A 17,260-nucleotide genomic window follows, 5' to 3' on the forward strand; every position below is an offset into this window, starting at 1 on the left:
TAGGCCTCAAAATAGTAGCCAAGATGTGGGGTTGAGATTGCAAAGGGAGCTGGAAAATGTATGTAATAAGGGCAAAGGCACGATTGTAATGGGGGAACTTTAATCTGCAAAGAGTTTGGGAAAATCAGGTTGCTGTCCGATTGCAAGAGCAGGAACTTGTTGACTGTGTACGAGATGGCTTCTTAGAGCAGTTTGTACTTAAGTTGACCTGGGAAAAAACTCTCATATTGTGTAATAACCCAGATATTACAAGGGAACTTAATGTAAAGGAACCCTTGGGAGGCAATGATCATAATATAAGACCATGCGAGAAAGGAACAGAATTAGGCATTTGGCCATCGAGTCTGCTCCGCCATTCAGTCATGCTGATCCTTTTTTTCCCTCCTCAGCTGCACTCCCTGGCCTTCTCCCCATAACCTTTGATGCTGTGTCCAATCAAGAACCTATCAAGCTCTGGCTTAAATACATCCAACGACCTTGCCTCCACAGCTGCCTGTGGTAATAAATTCCACAAATTCACAACCCTCTGGCTAAAGAAATTTCTCTGCATCTCTGTTTTAAGTGGAGACTCCTCTATCCTGAGACTGTACTCTCTTGTCCTTAACCCTCCTACCATGGGGAACATCATTGCCACATCTACTCTGTCTAGGTCATTCAATATTTAAAAGGTTTCAATGAGGTCACCCCTCATTCTTCTAAATTCCAGCAAGTACAGACAAGAGCTATCAAATGATCCTCACAGAACTCTTCCATTCCTGGAATCATCCTTGTGAATAATTTCTAAACCCTCTCCAATGCTAGCACATCCGTTCTGAGATAAGGATCCCAAAACTGTTCACAATACTCAAGACGAGGCATCACCAGTGCCTTATAAAGCCTCACCATCACATCACTGCTCTTGTATTCTAGACCTCTTGAAATGAATGCTAACATTGCATTTGCCTTCCTCATCACTGACTCAACCTGCAAGTTTACCTTTAGGGTGTTTTGCACAAGGACTCCCAAGCCCCTTTGCACCTCCGATTTTTGAATTTTCTCCCCATATAGAAAATAGTCTGAACATTTATTTCTTCTACTAAAGTGCATGACCAAGCATTTTTCAACAGTGCATTTCATTTGCCATTTTCTTGCCCATTCTCCTAATCTGTCTAAGCCCTTCTGTATCCTACCTGTTTTTCTCAACACTACCTACCCCTCCACCAATCTTTTTATCATCTGCAGACTTGGCAACAAGTCCATTTCCCCGTGTGTCATGGCCTGAAGATTGAAGTGCGTCACATGTTGTCCTGGAGCCGTGCTTCTGCAGGAATAAGCATGCAGTTCTTCATCTCATGTTGTGTCAGCCACAGACAAAGTCAATCCAGCTTGCTTTCCAGGAAGCAAACACTGTGGAACCGTCTGCAGGGGCCAGCCCACACCCAGCACCGAATGCAGCCTGCCAGTGGCGCCACTGTTCTCTCCTACATAACCTCCGGTACGTCCTACCCTGGGAAGCTGTACCAGACAATGCTGCAGAATGAGGCCCTAGTCCATGCAACATTCGCCACCATAGGAAAAAACCTCTCCATTAGTACAAGTCCCACTTCCTGCCCTCTGGGTCCTTCATTTTCCATGCTTTTGGCTAAGAAATCCCTGATTTGGTTACCGTGCTCCACCCCACTGATGTCTGACGCTTATCCTGGCCTCCATCGCTCTCCCTCCCTGGGCTCACTCTCGTCTGGCAGCCTCAAGTGACAGGATCCTGACACTCCCCTCAATCGTAACTTCATACTCACCTTACCATTGCCACACTTGGTGCCTGTCCTCACTAGGCCAGGGTCAGCTTCGTCCCCTCCATCCTGGGCAGAGTACAGGTAGGTGCCCCGGCATCTCACCTCCCTGCCACGGTGGAGAATGGTGGTGTCGATGGGCACGGTGTTGCGCTCCTGCGGGTTTTCCGCCACACTAAGGCACTGGATTTTGCCGCACAGGGCGTCACTGTGGACACAGCATGACTCCAAAGTAAAACACAGGAAGGCCTGAGGCCATGCCGGGGTCACCCATCCACAGTACCCCCACCAGCACCAAGCACACGACCCCCACACTGACAGGAACAGGCCCAGCATACACAGGAGAGGGGTGAGGAGTCAGAGAGCGGAGGGGAGGAGGCGGCAGGGTGGATGGGGCAACGAGGTGAGGGTCAGGGCAATGGGTTGACAGAGGGAGGGGTGAGGAATGAAGGGATGAGGGTGACGGGGTGCGGACTGAGCAGAAGGCGTGTCTGGTGATGGAGCGGAAATCATCGAGGATCACCCAAAGATGAAGGACTGTGGCGTCCCGGTTAATGGGACACTGTTACAGCTTGGGGCAATTCCAGCATTGTCTGCACGGAAGTTGTACTTTCTTGCATGACCACGAGGGTTGCCGCTGAGCACTGCAGTTTCCTCTCGCACTCCAAAGATGAAGTGAATTGGTTATTGTAAATTGTCCCGTGATTCAGCTAGGGTTTAGTCGGTGAGTTGCTGTGTTCCATGATGTATGCCTAAATAAGTGAAATAAAGATTAATTTTATTTGTCCCAAAGATAACAGAGCAGAAATAGGCATTCAGCCCATTGAGTCTGTTCCTCCATTTGATCATGGCTGTTCTAGTTTCCTCTCTGTCCTATTCCCCTGCCTTCTTCCCGTAACCTTTCATGCCCTGTCTAATCAAGAATCTATCAACCTCTGCTTTAAATACACTCAATGACTTGACCACCTGAAGCAATGAATTCCACAGATTTACCACCCTCTGGCTAAAGAAATTCCTCCTCATCTTAGAATCAGAATCAGGGTTATTATCACTGGCATGTGTTGGTTAACTTCACATGCAGTGCTAGTGGATGTCCATCTATTCTGAGGTTCTGCCCTCTAGTCCTAGACTCCCACACTCCTAACATCCTCCTACATCCACTCTATCGTGACCAGAAGATATCGGAGCAGAATTAGGCCATTTGGCCCATAGAGTCTGCTCCACCATTTCATAATGGCTGATCCAATTTTCCTCTCTGCCCGAATCTACGTACCCCTCCAAGCCCTGTCCAATCAAGAATTTATCAACATCTGCCTTACATATACATAAAGACTTGGCTTCCATAGCTGCCTGTGGCAAAGAATTCCACAGATTCACAACTCTCTGGTTAAAGAAATCCCTCCTCATCTCCGTTCTTAAAAGAAGCCCTACCATTCTAAGGCTGTGCCCTCTGGTCTCAGACCTCCACACCACAGGAATCATCCTCTCCACATCCACTGTGTCAAGGCCTTTCACCATCCTGTAAGTTTCAATGAGGTCACTCCTCATTCTTCAGAATTGCAGTGAATCCAGGCCCAGATCCATCAAATTGGATCTTCATACGACAAGCCATTCAATCCTGAAATCATTTTCATGAACTTCCTTTGAACCCTCTCCAGTTTCAGCAAACCCTTTCTAAGGGGCCCAAAATTGCTCACAAGACTCCAAGTGAGGCCTCACCAGTGCCTTATAAAGTCTCAACATTACATCCTTGCTTTTATAGAGCATAGAAATCTACAGTGCATTACAGGCTCACAATGTTGTGCTGACCATGTAACCTACTCTAGAAACGGTCTAGAATTTCCCTAGTACATAGCCCCCATTTGTTTAAGCTCCTTGTATCTATCTAAGAGGCTCTTAAAAGACTCTCTTGTATCCACTTCCACCACCGCTGCCGGCAGCCCATTCCATGCACTCACCACTCTCTGTGTGGAAAAACTTAACCCCGACCTCCCCTCGGTATCCATATCCAAGCACCTCAAAACTGTGCCCTCTTGTCCTGGTCATTTCAGCCCTGGGAACAAGCCTCTGGCTATCCACATGATCAATGCCCCTCATCATCTTATATACCTCTATCAGGTCACCTCTTATCCTCTGTCACTCCAAGAAGAAAAAGCAGAGTTCACTCAACCTATTCTCATAAGGCATGCTCCCCAATCCAGGCAACATCCTTGTAAATCTCTTCGGTACTCTCTCTATAGTTTCCACATCCTTCCTGAAGTGAGGTGATCAGAACTGAACACAGTACTCCAAGTAGGGTCTGACCACGGTCTTGTATAGCTGTAACAATACCTCATGGCTCTTGAACTCAATCCCATGGTTGACGAATGCCAACACACCATATGGCTTCTTAACCACAGAGTCAACCCGCACAGCAGGTATGAGTGTCCTATCAACGTGGACTCCAAGATCCCTCTGATCCTCCACACTGCCAAGAGTCTTAACATTAGTATTGTATTCCGTCTTCAAATTGGACCTATCAAAATGAACCACCTCACACTTATCTGGGTTGAAATCCATCTGCCACTTTTCAGCCCAGTTCTGCATCCTATCAATGTCCTGCTATAACCTCTGACAATGCTCCAGACTATCCACAACACCCCAAACTTTGTGTCCTCAGCAAACTTACTAATCCACCCTTCTAATTCTTCATCCAAGTGATTTATAAAAATCACAAAGAAGAGGGGTCCCAGGACAGATCTTTGTGGAATACCACTGGTCACCAATCTCCATGCAGAATGTGAACCATCTACAACCACCCTTTGCCTTCTGTGGCAAGCCAATTCTGGATCCACAAAACAAGGTCTCCTTGGATCCCATAACTCCTTACTTTCTGAAGGAACCTTGCATGGAGGATCTTATCAAATGCCTTACTGAAATCCATATACACTGCAACCACTTATTTCCCTTGCAGTTTCTTAACTCCACCCACAAAGATTCAACATTCTCTGACCTCATGTCACCTCTTTCCAAAGATGTAATTCCATCTCTTACCAACAGAACCACACCAATGCCTATCATTTCAATACAATATGTATCCTCAGACATTAAGCTCACAACTATAATTTTCTTTCAGCCATGGTGCAGTGATGCCTACAACATCATATCTGCCAATCTGCAACTGTGGTGCAAGTTCATCTGCCTTATTCAGTGAACTATGCACATTCAGATACAACACCTTCAGTCCTGTATTCACCCTTTTTGATTTTGTCCCCTTTTTACATTTCAACTCATGCCACTGACTGCAATTTTGCCCTGTCAACAGCCTCTCCTCACTACACGTTGCCTCATCTTCAGCACTATTATCCGCCTTTCCTATGATATTTCTTGCATTGAAATATATGCAGTCGCATGAGTCACACCATGCTCAACCCTTTGATTCCTAACTTTGTTTGAGATCTTACTAACATCTCCCTCCACAACCTCTCCACTAACTGTTCTGGCACTCTGGTTCCCGTCACCTGCAACTCCAGTTTAAACCCCACCATGCAACATTAACAAACCTTCCCACTGGGATATTAGACTCCCTCCAGTTCAGGTGTAAACCGTCCCTTCTGTACATGTCCCACCTTCCCTGGAAGGGAGCCCAAAGATCCAAAAATCTTATGCCTTCCCTCCTACACCAACTCCTTAGCCGCATGTCAAACTGTATTATCTTCCTAGTTCTGGTCTCACTAGCACGTGGCACAGGGAGCAATCCTGAGATCACAACCCTGGAGGTCCTGCCCTTTAACTTAGCACCTAACTCCCTGAACTCCCTATGCAAAATGTTGTCACTCGTCCTACCCATGTCATTGGTACCTATGAAGACCATGACTTCAGGCTGTTCACCCTCCCACTTGTTGAATGTTGAAGACTCAATCTGAGATATCTCAGACCCTGGCTCTTGGGAGGCAACATACCATCCGGGAATCCTGTTCTCATCCACCAAACAAATCCCCTATCTCCCCCTTCCCTTCTGAGTCACAGAGGCAGACTCAGTCCCAGAGACCTGACCACTGTGGCTTTCCTCTGTTAGGTCACCCCCCACCCCGACAATATCCAAAGTGATATACCTGTTGAGAGGGATGGCCAACACAGCATGCCCACAACTTACTAACACTAAGTCATACTGTCAGAAGAAACTGGAGTACCCGGAGGAAACCCACATGGTCATGGGGTGAACATATAAAACCTCTGAAAGACAGCAGTGGGTTTGAACATGGATTGCTGGCATCACGATGACCACTAACTCCTGCTGTGATGCGCACCCTGCTACTCTCTCTGAGGTGGGGTATTCATTGGGGAATGGAGCAGGTACTTGTGGGGGGCTCGGTTGGGTGTGACAGAGGGCAAATCATTCCTGACCCCCCCCCCCCCCCCCCCCGCCGCCCCACACTCACCTACTGGAACACTTAATAAAAGTCCCATTCCCGTGCTTGCCACAGTTGCCGTACTCGTTACCAGCAGCGTTAACAGCTTCGAAGCAGGCTGGTGGGGCGGGCTGGGCACCTGGAAGAATGGAGACATCAACACCAGACAGAGCAGACGGTCTCACACCCCTCGATGTATGTGGAGGGATGCAAAGGAGGTGATTGCTGTGGTCTTGGCAGAGATTTTTATACACTTGTTGGCCGTAGTGAGGTACCGGAAGATAAGAAGGTGGCTAATGTTGTATCTTTATAAAAGGGCAGCAAAGACAAAGCTGGGAGTGACTGGCCAGTGAGTCTGACGTCATCCACTACAGTAGTGTGACAGGATGTATTACAAACTTCTGTTTCTGCAGTGGTACAGTGATACCACACATATCCCTGTGTGATAGAACACTATTACAGGCACAGAATTATACAGCACAGAAGCAGGCCCATCAGCCCCTCTCATCCATGCTAGCCAAGTTGCCCCACTGAGCTAATCCTACCTGTGGCCTGTTCAATCTGCCACTTCTTCTGGCATCTTATTCCACATACCCCCACCAATGTTCCCTCTAAGGATTTAATATTAGATCATAAATGAATTTAAACACAGCTATATAAGACCTTGGTCAGACCCCACTTGGAGTACTGTGTTCAGTTCTGGTCACCTCACTACAGGAAGGAAATGGATACTATAGGGAGAGCACAGAGGAGATTCACAAGCTTGTTGCCTGGATTGGAGAGCGTACCTTATGAAAACAGGTTGAGTGAACCGGGCCTTTTCTCCTTGGAGCGACGGAGGATGAAAGGTGACCTGATAGAGGTGTATAAGATGATGAGAGACATTGGTCGTGTGGATAGTCAGAGACTTTTTACCAGGGCTGAAATGGCTAATGTGAGTGGGTATAGTTTTAAGGTGCTTGGAAATAGGTACCCTGAGATGTCAGGGCTAAGTTTTTCACAGAGTGTGGTGAGTGCATGGAATGGGCTGCCAGCGAAGGCAGTAGAGGTGGATACAACATGGTCTTTTAAGAGCCTCTTAGATAGATACATGGAGCTTAGAAAGATATAGGGCTATGCAGAAGGGAAATTCTAGGCAATTTCTAGAGTAGGTTACATCGTCAGCCACAATATTGTGGGTGGAAGGGCCTGTAATGTGCTGTAAATACCTCAATGCCATGTTATGTATATTTTACCATCATACACAATTATATTTCTTTTTCCAGTTTCTGATGCAGATGGTGTTGACAACATGGGAGTTTGTGATAATTTGTCTGTAGATTTCAGAATTATGCTATTTTTATTGAAGAAATTAATCAGTGTGCACATGTTTTTGATGCAGGGCAAAAAATTGCACAGCACAAGATTTTTGCGCACACTGGTCATTACAAATTAGAGGGAACATTGCCCACCACCATCCATGTGAAAATCCTGCCCCTCCTGCCCCCTCTCTATCTGGCCCTCCTGGACACAGTCCTCGCACCCTGACAGTCTGCTTCTTCCACAGGACAGGAACCATTTGAAAGCTGCAAGTCTAGTTGGAAGTGAAGCATAGTTTGAAGTAGGAAGTGAGAGAGCAACATTTTGTAGGACAGGAGCCATTTGAAAACCGCAGATCTTTTTGGGAGTGAGTCGTTTTTTGAAGTAGCGAGTGAGAGAGTGACATATTACAAGGCAGGAGTCATTTCAAAAAAGCAAGTCTTGCTGGTGTGAGACTTTTTTCAGCCAATAAATAAAAGGGAAGTGTAAGCAAAGCTGCCATTTTGTGAGTGGGCCAGTGTTAGGAGCAGTCAAGATTTGGCTCAGCAATACACCAAGGTGCTGGAGAAACTCAGCAGGGCAAGCAGCATTTATGGATAAGAGTACAGTCAACATTTCGGGCTGAAACCCTTTGTCCTGCTCTTTTCCTAGATGCTGCCTGTCCTGCTGAGTTCCTCCAGCATTTTGTGTGTGTTGGTCGGATTCCCAGCATCTGCAGATTTTCTCTTGTTTGTGATAAGATTTAGCTCAACGGGCTTCACCAAGAACAGGCAGAGGCTAAAGGGGCTGACTGAGTCCATAAGACCGTAAGACACAGGAGCAGAATTAGTCCATTCAGCCTATCGAGTCTGCTCTGTCATGCTATTTCCGAATCCCACTCACCCCCATACATCTGCCTTCTCACTATATCCTTTGATGCCTCGACCAATCAGGAAATGATCAACTTTTGCTTTATGTATACCGACAGACTTGGCCTCCACTGCAGTCTGTGGCACAGCATTCCATAGATTCATTACTCTCTGACAAAAAAAATTCCTTCTTACCTCTGTTATAAAAGTTTACTCCTCAATTTTAAGGCTGTGCCCTCTAGTCCCGGACACCCCTACCAGAGGAAACATCCTCTCCACATCCACCCTATCCAGTCCTTTCAAAATACAGTAGGTTTCACCAACATTCTTGTAAATTCAAGTGAGTACAGGCTCAAAGCTGCCAAATGCTCCTCATATGTTAACCCCTTCGTTCCCAGAATTATCCTTGGGGACCTCTCCAATAACAACATATCTTTTCAGAGATATGGGGCCCAAAACTATTGACAGTACTCCAACTACAACCTGACTAGTGCCTCATAAAGCCTCAGCATTATCTCCTTGCTTTTATATTCTACTCTGCTTGAAATGAATACATTCATTACATTTGCCTTCACAAGTAAATTAACCTTTTGGGAGTCTTGCACAAGGTCTCCTAAGTCCCTCTGCACGTCTGATGTTTGAACCTTCTCCCCATTTAGATAATAGTCTGCACTATTGTTCCTTTTACCAAAATGCATGATTGTACATTTCCCAACACTGTATTCCATCTGCCACTTTTTTGCCCATTCTTCCAATTTGTCTTGGTCCTAATGCAATCGCATTGCTTCCTCAGCACTACCTACGGCCTCCAACTATGTCTGTATCATCCGCAAACTTTGTAACAAAGCCATCAATTCCACTATCTAAATCAATGACAAACAATGTGAAAAGTAGTGGTCCCAATACTGACCCCTGAGGAACACCACTAGTTATTGGCAGCCAACTACAAATGGCCCCCTTTATTCCCTCTTGTTGCCTCCTGCCTGTCAGCCAGTCCTCTTTCCATTCCAGTATCTTTCCTGTAACACTGTAGGATTTTATCTTGTTAAGCAACCTCATGTGTGGCACCTTATTAAACGCCTTCTGAAAAGCTAAGTAAATGACATCCACTGTCTCTCCTTTGTCCACCTTGCTTGTTACTTCCTTGAAGAACTCTAACAGATTTTCCAACTTTGACTTATTTTATCATTAGTCTTCAAGTGACTCAAAATCTCATCCTTAATAATAGATTCCAACACTTTCCCAACCACTGAGATTAGGCTAACCAGCCTATAATTTGCTTTCTTTTGCCTTTCTCCCTTCTTAAAGAGTGTCTACTGTCTTTGGATACAGTTGGGGGCGATGACCAGGGGAAAGTCACAGTGATTGGGTCTCTGGCACTGAGTCTGTCTCTGTGACCTAGAAAGGAGGAGGAACACTGTGGAGATAGGGGATTCATCAGTTAGTGGAACAGACCACTGGAAACTGATGCTGGCAAAGTAGTTGGGGGGGGGGGGGAGAAAGAAATGGCTGATGAACTTAATGGGTACTTTGCATCTGTCTTCACTGTGGAAAGAACCAGCAGTGTGCCAGAGATCCGAGAGTGTCAGGGAGCAGCAGTGACTGCCATTGCTATTACAAAGGAAAAAGTGCTAGGCAAACTCAAAGGTCTTAAGGTGGATAAGTCACCTGGGCCAGATGGACTACATCCCAGAGTCCTGAGAGAGGTTGCTGAAGTGATAACTTATGCATTAGTTAAAATCTTTCTAGAATCATTTGATTCTGGCATGGTCCTGGAGGACTAGAAATTTGCAAAATGTCACTCCTCTCTATAAGAAGGGAGGAAGGCAAAAGAAAGGAAATTGTAGGCCAGTTAGTCTAACCTCAATGGTTAGGAAAATATGAGTCTACTATTATGAATGAGGTTTTGGGATACTTGGAGACTAATGATAAAATAAGTCAAAATCAGCATGGCCTTTTAGAGCAGCTCATGGTTGAACCCACTAGTGGATCAGCCATTCTGGATTGGATGTTGTGCAATGAACCAGAATTGATTTTAGAGCTTAAGGTAAAAGAACCCTTAGAGAAGGTGATCATAATATGATCAAATTCACCCTGACATTTGAGAAAGAGAAGCTAAAGTGAGAACTATCAGTATGATAGTGGAGTAAAGAGAATAACAGAGGCATGAGAGAGGAGTTGATCAGAATTGATTGGAAAAGAATACTAGCAGGGATGATGGCAGAGCAGCAATGGCTGGAATTTCTGGAAGCATTTCGGAAGGCAGAGGGTATATACATCCCAAAGAGGAAGAACTACTCTAAAGGCAAGATGACACAAACATGGCTAATAAAAGAAGTCAAACCAAACATAAAAGCCAAACAGAGGTCTTAAATAATAGAGCAAAATTTAGAGGGAAGTTGGAGGATTGGGAAGCTTTTAAAAACCCATCAGAAGGAACTAAAAAGTCATTAAGGTAAAGATGGAAATGAAAGTAAGCTAGCCACAATATTGAAGAGAATACCAAAAGCTTCTTCAGATACATAAAGTGTATCATAAAGTGTATTCTGGAATGGTTTCTGAAGACTGGAAAATTGCAAATGTCACTCCACACTTTAAGAAGGCAAAGAGGCAACAGAAAGGAAACTATAGGCCAGTAAGTCTGACCTCATGGCTGAGAAGCTGTTGGAGTTGATTATTAAGGATGAGGTTTCAGAGTTCCTGGAGGCACATGATAAAGTTGACTGTAGTCAGCATAGTTTCCTCAAGGTAAAGTCTTGCCTGACAAATCTGTTGGAATTCATTGAAGAAATAACAAGCAGGATAGACAGAGATAGACAGGCAGGCAGAGAATCGGTTGATGTTGTATACTTGGATTTTCAGAAGGCAAAGTGCCACACATGAGGCTGCTTAACAAGCTATGCGCTTATGGTATTAAAGGAAAGATTCCAGCATGGATACAACAGTAGCAGATTGGCAGGAGGCAAAAAGTGGGAATAAAGGGAGCCTTTTCTGGCTGGCTGCTGGTGATGTGGTGTTCCACAGGGGTTTGTGTTGGGCCCTATTCTTTTCACATTGTGCAGGATTCCCTAAAGGTCAATTTGCAGGTTGAGTCAGTAGTGAGGAAGGCAAAAGCAGCAGAATTAAAATGGGTGCCAATGGGAATGGGAAGTGGGATTAAAATGGGTGGCCAATGGGAATGGGAAGTAGGATTAAAATGGGTGGCCAATGATCTCTTTTCCATTGATGCTGCCTGGCCTGCTGAGCTCCTCCAGCAATTTGTGTGTGTTGCTCGGATTTCCAGCATCTGCAGATTTTCTCTTGTTTGTGAAAGATCCTTGATTAGGTTGTAGAAAGAAGGCAGAAGAATGGGGTTGAGAGGGAGAATAAATCAGACATGATGGAATGGTGGAGCAGACTCACTGGGTCAAATGACCTAATTCTGTTACTATCATGGTGTCAATGCAAAGACAGACTCCTTCAGTATGTCCTATCATAATACCCAGCTTTGCCCTCTGACTGTGCCTCCCTCCTGCCTCTTCACACAGGCCCACCTGAGCTGAGGGAAAAGCTGACCTGGGTGATACAGACACTGCAGGGTCCTCTAGACTCAGAACCCAGCTCCACATGAGTAAATCAGAGCTGCAATATCTGTTCTTTAAATTGCGGGACACCATGGTAGCGTAGTGCTTAGTAGGAGGAAATCATAGCTCGGGGCATCGGAGTTCAAATACACCGCCTTCTTAAAGGAGTTTGTTTGTTCTCCTTGTGCCCGCGTGGGTTTCCTCCAAGTGCTCCAGTTTCCTCCTACAGTCCAAAGATGTACCAGTTACCAGCTGGTCATTGTGAATTGTCCCATGATTAGGCTAGGGTTGCCAGGCAGCATGGCAGAAATGCCAGTTCCACACTGTACCTCTAAATAAATAAGTAGGGACTTTGAATGGCCTCTGCTGATCCCTGTTCCAGCCCAGTTATCAGCCGCTGTGAAGCACTGATCCAGCATAGTGAACGACCTCTGGTGATCCCCGTTCCAGCCCATTGAACAGTTGCTAGTAACCACTGTTCTGAAAGCCTCTGGTGACCACAGTTTCAACCCAGTTAACGGTCACTGGTGACCACCGTTCTGACCCAGTGAACCGTCTCTAGTGATCACTGATCTGACCCTGTGAACGGTCGCTGTTGACCATGTTCCGGCCCAGTGTCCCTTAATTGCAGGATTTTTCTGGAATTTCACATTTAATGCCTGTGTGTCCACACTGACTCTCCCCCACACATTCCTGGGATGACTGATGTGCCTTTATGTTCACTACACCCCCCCTTCAGATCTGAACGGAACCCTTGTGATGAAAGGTCATAGATGCAGTTTGAATTTGCACCCCTGCTCACTGATCTGCTGACGGCCTTGGTATTCACTTCCCACGCCTATCTGAGGGTTACTGATAGATTGGGAAGGGTTGGGTGAGGGACACCACGGATACTAGCGTGTGTATCAACATAGTCTCTGCTGTAGGAACTCAACCGTGACTGATGCAAGGCTGTGACCCAAAACATCAAGAGCTCTTCCCCCCGAAGATACTGCTTGAGGTTCCCCGGGGAGGGAGTCCGTGTGTGCGAGGAACAAAGACATTCCCACGTGCCATAGAAGAAAGATGGCAGATAATCATTTGGGCCTCTGGACTATCACTGCTCCAGGCCCAATTTCTAGTCTCGCCACAAGGGACAGCGTGCCCTTTACTCTTCACCAGTCAGGTATCTAGGCTGTTACACCACAGTTGTACGGGACAGACTGATGAAGTGACACATGGAGTGGTGGGTAGGAAGACAGTCAATAACCCCGAAAAAGTGCAGAACCTTTTATGAGACTCGAGGGTTTAGATTGGATAAGCTGAGGTTTCATACCTTGGATCAAAGGAAACTGAGAGGTGGTCTTATACAGAAGCCCAGAGAGGGGGAACACATGGAGACTTTATTCAATAACCGGGGAATCCAGAATCAGGGACCACGGCTTTACACTCCCCATCCATCAACAATCATTTCACCCAATCCACTAACATGATGGGCGGTGGGGGGGGGGGGGGGGGAGGGCTGAGTGGAGCTGACGCATGGGGCATTTCCACCCCAACTTGGAGCCAGATAGGGGCAGAGTTGTTTGGAGCTGACGCATGGGGCATTTCCACCCCAGCTTGGAGCCAGATAGGGGCAGAGTTGTTTGGAGCTGACGCATGGGGCATTTCCACCCCAGCTTGGAGCCAGATAGGGGCAGAGTTGTTTGGAGCTGACGCAGAGCTTGGGCTGAGTGGAGCTGACGCATGGGGCATTTCCACCCCACAGAGACAGGCAGAGCTTGGAGCCAGATAGGGGCAGAGTTGTTTGGAGCTGACGCAGAGCTTGGGCTGAGTGGAGCTGACGCATGGGGCATTTCCACCCCACAGAGACAGGCAGAGCTTGGAGCCAGATAGGGGCAGAGTTGTTTGGAGCCAGATAGGGGCAGAGTTGTTTGGAGCCAGATAGGGGCAGAGTTGTTTGCACAGGGAGAACACGAGTGTTGGTGCAGGGGAACGGTGTGAGGATGAGTCCCTGATGTGATGGTTCTGTGAGGGGGATGTGATGGTGGATGGGAGTGCATCGATGGATGGGAACTGTGTGAAGACACGTTGTTGTGCCCATCCTGTGTCTGTTGAGGCAGGGGGTGGGGGGTGATTATGGTGGAGATGAAGCACGGGATTAGAAATTGTCTAGGGGGTGAAGGGACAGAAACCAAGAGGTTACTGCATCACACAGCCTCGCCCCCATAACCTAACCTCACTACAGTAAGGTAGAGTCCTGTCAAGCTGTCAATAGCACGAGCTATAGCCCAATAAAGCCACCCGCTACATGGGGGCAGAGTCCAGTAACAGTTCACTCATTTCAATCTGTGTTAGTTTGAAATTCTCTCCTGTATCAATGTCACACTGCACTGATAGAGTCCTGGAAATCTACCTCACTGGACTGATGTGCCAAAACAGGCTCCAAAGACTGGAGCCATGACCAGTAACTGTCTTCTAATGTACAAAGATACAGATTGCCAGGTACGAGATACATTTTATTTAGAGATACAACACAGTACAGGCCCTTCCGGCTCAATCAACCTGCACTGCCCAAATCCAACCACGTGACCAGTTAGCCTATAAACCGGTATGTCTTTGTAATGTGGGAGGACCCGGAGGAAACCCCCACAGTAATGGGTTACATGAACAAACTCCTTACAGACAGCAATGGGAATTGATCCTGGGGCACTGGTGCTGCAACAGCATTACACTAAGCACGGTGCACACATGCCCCAGTCCAGTAACATTCAGTCTACTTGACCAAAGTACGGAGTTGTAATGGAGCAGGTCTTACCTGAGCCCCAAAGCATCTGGCACTGCTCCTGGTGAGACTGGCACATTCCGTTGTAACAGTAGGCGTGGCCGTGCTCACAGCTGGAGCCGTCTGCTCGGTAAACATTGGAAGGACAGAATGCCGACGCTCCTGTGCAGTATTCGGGGAGGTCACACGATCCTGCAGCCCTGCGGCACACCGTCCCGGCTAACTTTAACTGCAGTATTTGATTAGAAATTACTTCCAACGTTCCTCTTTAATCAACACATTATAACAGCAGAGAAATCTCACATCACAAACTGCTATTGAATCCCCCGCCCCCTCCCGCAATCGCATCAGGGTAACGCAGTAGAGTTCCCTGAAAATGCCATCACAAATGGGCAGAGCGATGTGGAAGCTGTTTAGCCTTCATCAGTGAGTGCAGAGACACGCACAAAATGCTGGAGGAGCTCAGCAGGCCAGGTGAGGTGTTGCACCTCGGTAGGACCAACCAGGGTAGGTCTCACATAGTGAATGGTAGGGCATTGAGGCATGTGGTAGAGCAAAGGTCCATAATTTATTCTAAGTGGTGTCACAAGCAGATAAGGTCATAAAGAGAGCTTTTGGCACACTGGCCTTCATTAATCAATACAGGTGGCCCCCGTTTTTTGAACGTTTGCTTTAAGACAGCTCACTGTTACGAAAGACCTACATTAGTACCTGTTTTCGCTAACCAAAGAAGATTTTCGCTTTTACGAAAAAGACGCCCGCTTTATACGTGTGTTTACCCCAAGAAAGACTACCATGACTGTGAAGCCTTGGGCGGGCAGTTGTGTGCGCATGCATGTACGTGCATAGGGGTGTACGTGCCAAATTTTTTTCTCCAAATCGATTTTGGCTCGCTGTCTTCCCGATTTTGATTTTGACATACAATATTTCTACTTTATATAGCTGTGTATTTATCATATCATACCTGCTTTTACTATATGTTCGTGTTATTTTAGGTTTTATATGCTATTTGGTTTGATTTGGTAGGTTAATTTTTTGGGTCTGGGAATGCTCAAAAATTTTTCCCATATAAATTAATGCTAATTGCTTCTTTGCTTTACGACATTTCGGCTTACAAAGTTTCATAGGAACCCTCTACCTTCAGATAGCAGGGGAAACCTGTATACAGGAGATGGGATGTTATTTTGAAGTTGTATAAGATATTGCTGAGGCCTGATTTGGAGTATTGTGTGCAGTTCTGGTCACCTACCTACAGGGAAGATATAAACAAGGTTGAAAAAGTACAGAGAAACATTTACAAGGATGTTGCCAGTCTGAAGGACTTGAGATATATGATAAGAATGAATAGGTTAGCACTTTATTCCTTGGAGTATATAAGATTGAGGGGAGATTTGATAGAGGTTTACAAAATTATGAGGGTTTTATGGGGTAAATGCAAGCAGGCTTTTTTCACTGAGGTTGAGAAGGCATGGATTAGACCATAAGGTATAGGAACAGAATTAGGCAATTCTCACCATATCCTTTGAAGCCCTGACTGATAAGGAAGTGATCAACTTCCAACTTAAATGCATCCACAGCTCTATGACAGAGCAATCCACAGACTCACCACTCTCTGCCTAACAAAAAATCCTCCTTACCTCTTTTGAGGGGTCGCCCCTCAACTTATGTAGATAAGTCTACAAGTGGACAGGCTGTACTTGATCTGGTATTGGGAAATGAACCTTGCCAGGTCTGTTAGTCGGAGAGCATTCTGGAGATAGTGATCACAATTCTATCTCCTTTACCATAGCATTGGAGAGGGATAGGAACAGACAAGTTAAGGAAACGTTTAACTGGAGCAAGGGGAAATATGAGGCTATCAGGCAGGAACTTGGAAGCATAAATTGGAAACAGATGTTTTCAGGGAAACGTACAGAAGAAATGTGGCAAATGTTCAGGGGATATTTGCATGTGGTTCTGCATAGGTACGTTCTAATGAGACAGGGAAAGGATGGTAGGGTATGGGAATCGTTGTGTACAAAGGCTATTTTAAATATAGTCAAGAAGAAAAAGAAAAGCTTATGAAAGGTTCAAGAAACTAGATAATGATAGAGATCTAGAAGATTATAAGGCTAGCAGGAAGGAGCTTGAGAATGAAATTAGGAGAGCCAGAAGGGGCCATGAGAAGGCCTTGTGGGCAGGATTAAGGAAAACCCCAAAGCATTCTACAAGTATGTGAAGAGTAAGAGGATAAGGCATGAGAGAACAGGACCAATCAAGGGTGTATGGAACTGGAGGAGATAGCTCAGTGGTTGGTAAGTTGATGGAGAAGATCCTGAGAGGCAGGATTTATGAACATTTGGAGAGGTATAATATGATTAGGAATAGTCAGCATGGCTTTGTTAAAGGCAGGTCATGCCTTATGAGCTTGATTGAATTTTTTGAGGATGTGACTAAACAGATTGATGAAGGTAGACCAGTAACCATGTAACCATATAACAATTATAGCATGGAAACAGACCATCTCGGCCCTTCTAGTCCATGCCAAACACTTACTCTCACCTAGTCCCACCTACCCGTACTCAGCCTATAACCCTTCATTCCTTTCCTGTCCATATACCTATCCAATGTTTTTTTAAATGACAAA

General features: G+C 46.0%; 1 protein-coding gene across 3 annotated transcripts in view; it reads right to left on the minus strand.

Annotated features, from left to right (window-relative positions):
- LOC132392017 (disintegrin and metalloproteinase domain-containing protein 33-like) overlaps positions 1–17,260 on the minus strand; it is a 156,237-nt gene that overhangs the window by 36,824 nt on the left and 102,153 nt on the right. For 2 of the 3 annotated variants that reach the window (XM_059965923.1, XM_059965925.1), the window contains 4 exons: positions 14,668–14,863; positions 6,191–6,299; positions 1,776–1,977; positions 1,193–1,300 (listed from right to left, as the gene is read on the minus strand). In XM_059965923.1, the coding sequence (XP_059821906.1) occupies positions 1,193–1,300; positions 1,776–1,977; positions 6,191–6,299; positions 14,668–14,863 (615 nt within the window). The remainder of the gene's footprint in view (positions 1–1,192; positions 1,301–1,775; positions 1,978–6,190; positions 6,300–14,667; positions 14,864–17,260) is intronic. The other variant, XM_059965924.1, reaches the window with a different exon arrangement.

The sequence above is a fragment of the Hypanus sabinus genome, chromosome 3 (assembly GCF_030144855.1).
Source record: "Hypanus sabinus isolate sHypSab1 chromosome 3, sHypSab1.hap1, whole genome shotgun sequence".
In the NCBI taxonomy this organism is placed as follows: Eukaryota; Metazoa; Chordata; class Chondrichthyes; order Myliobatiformes; family Dasyatidae; genus Hypanus; species Hypanus sabinus.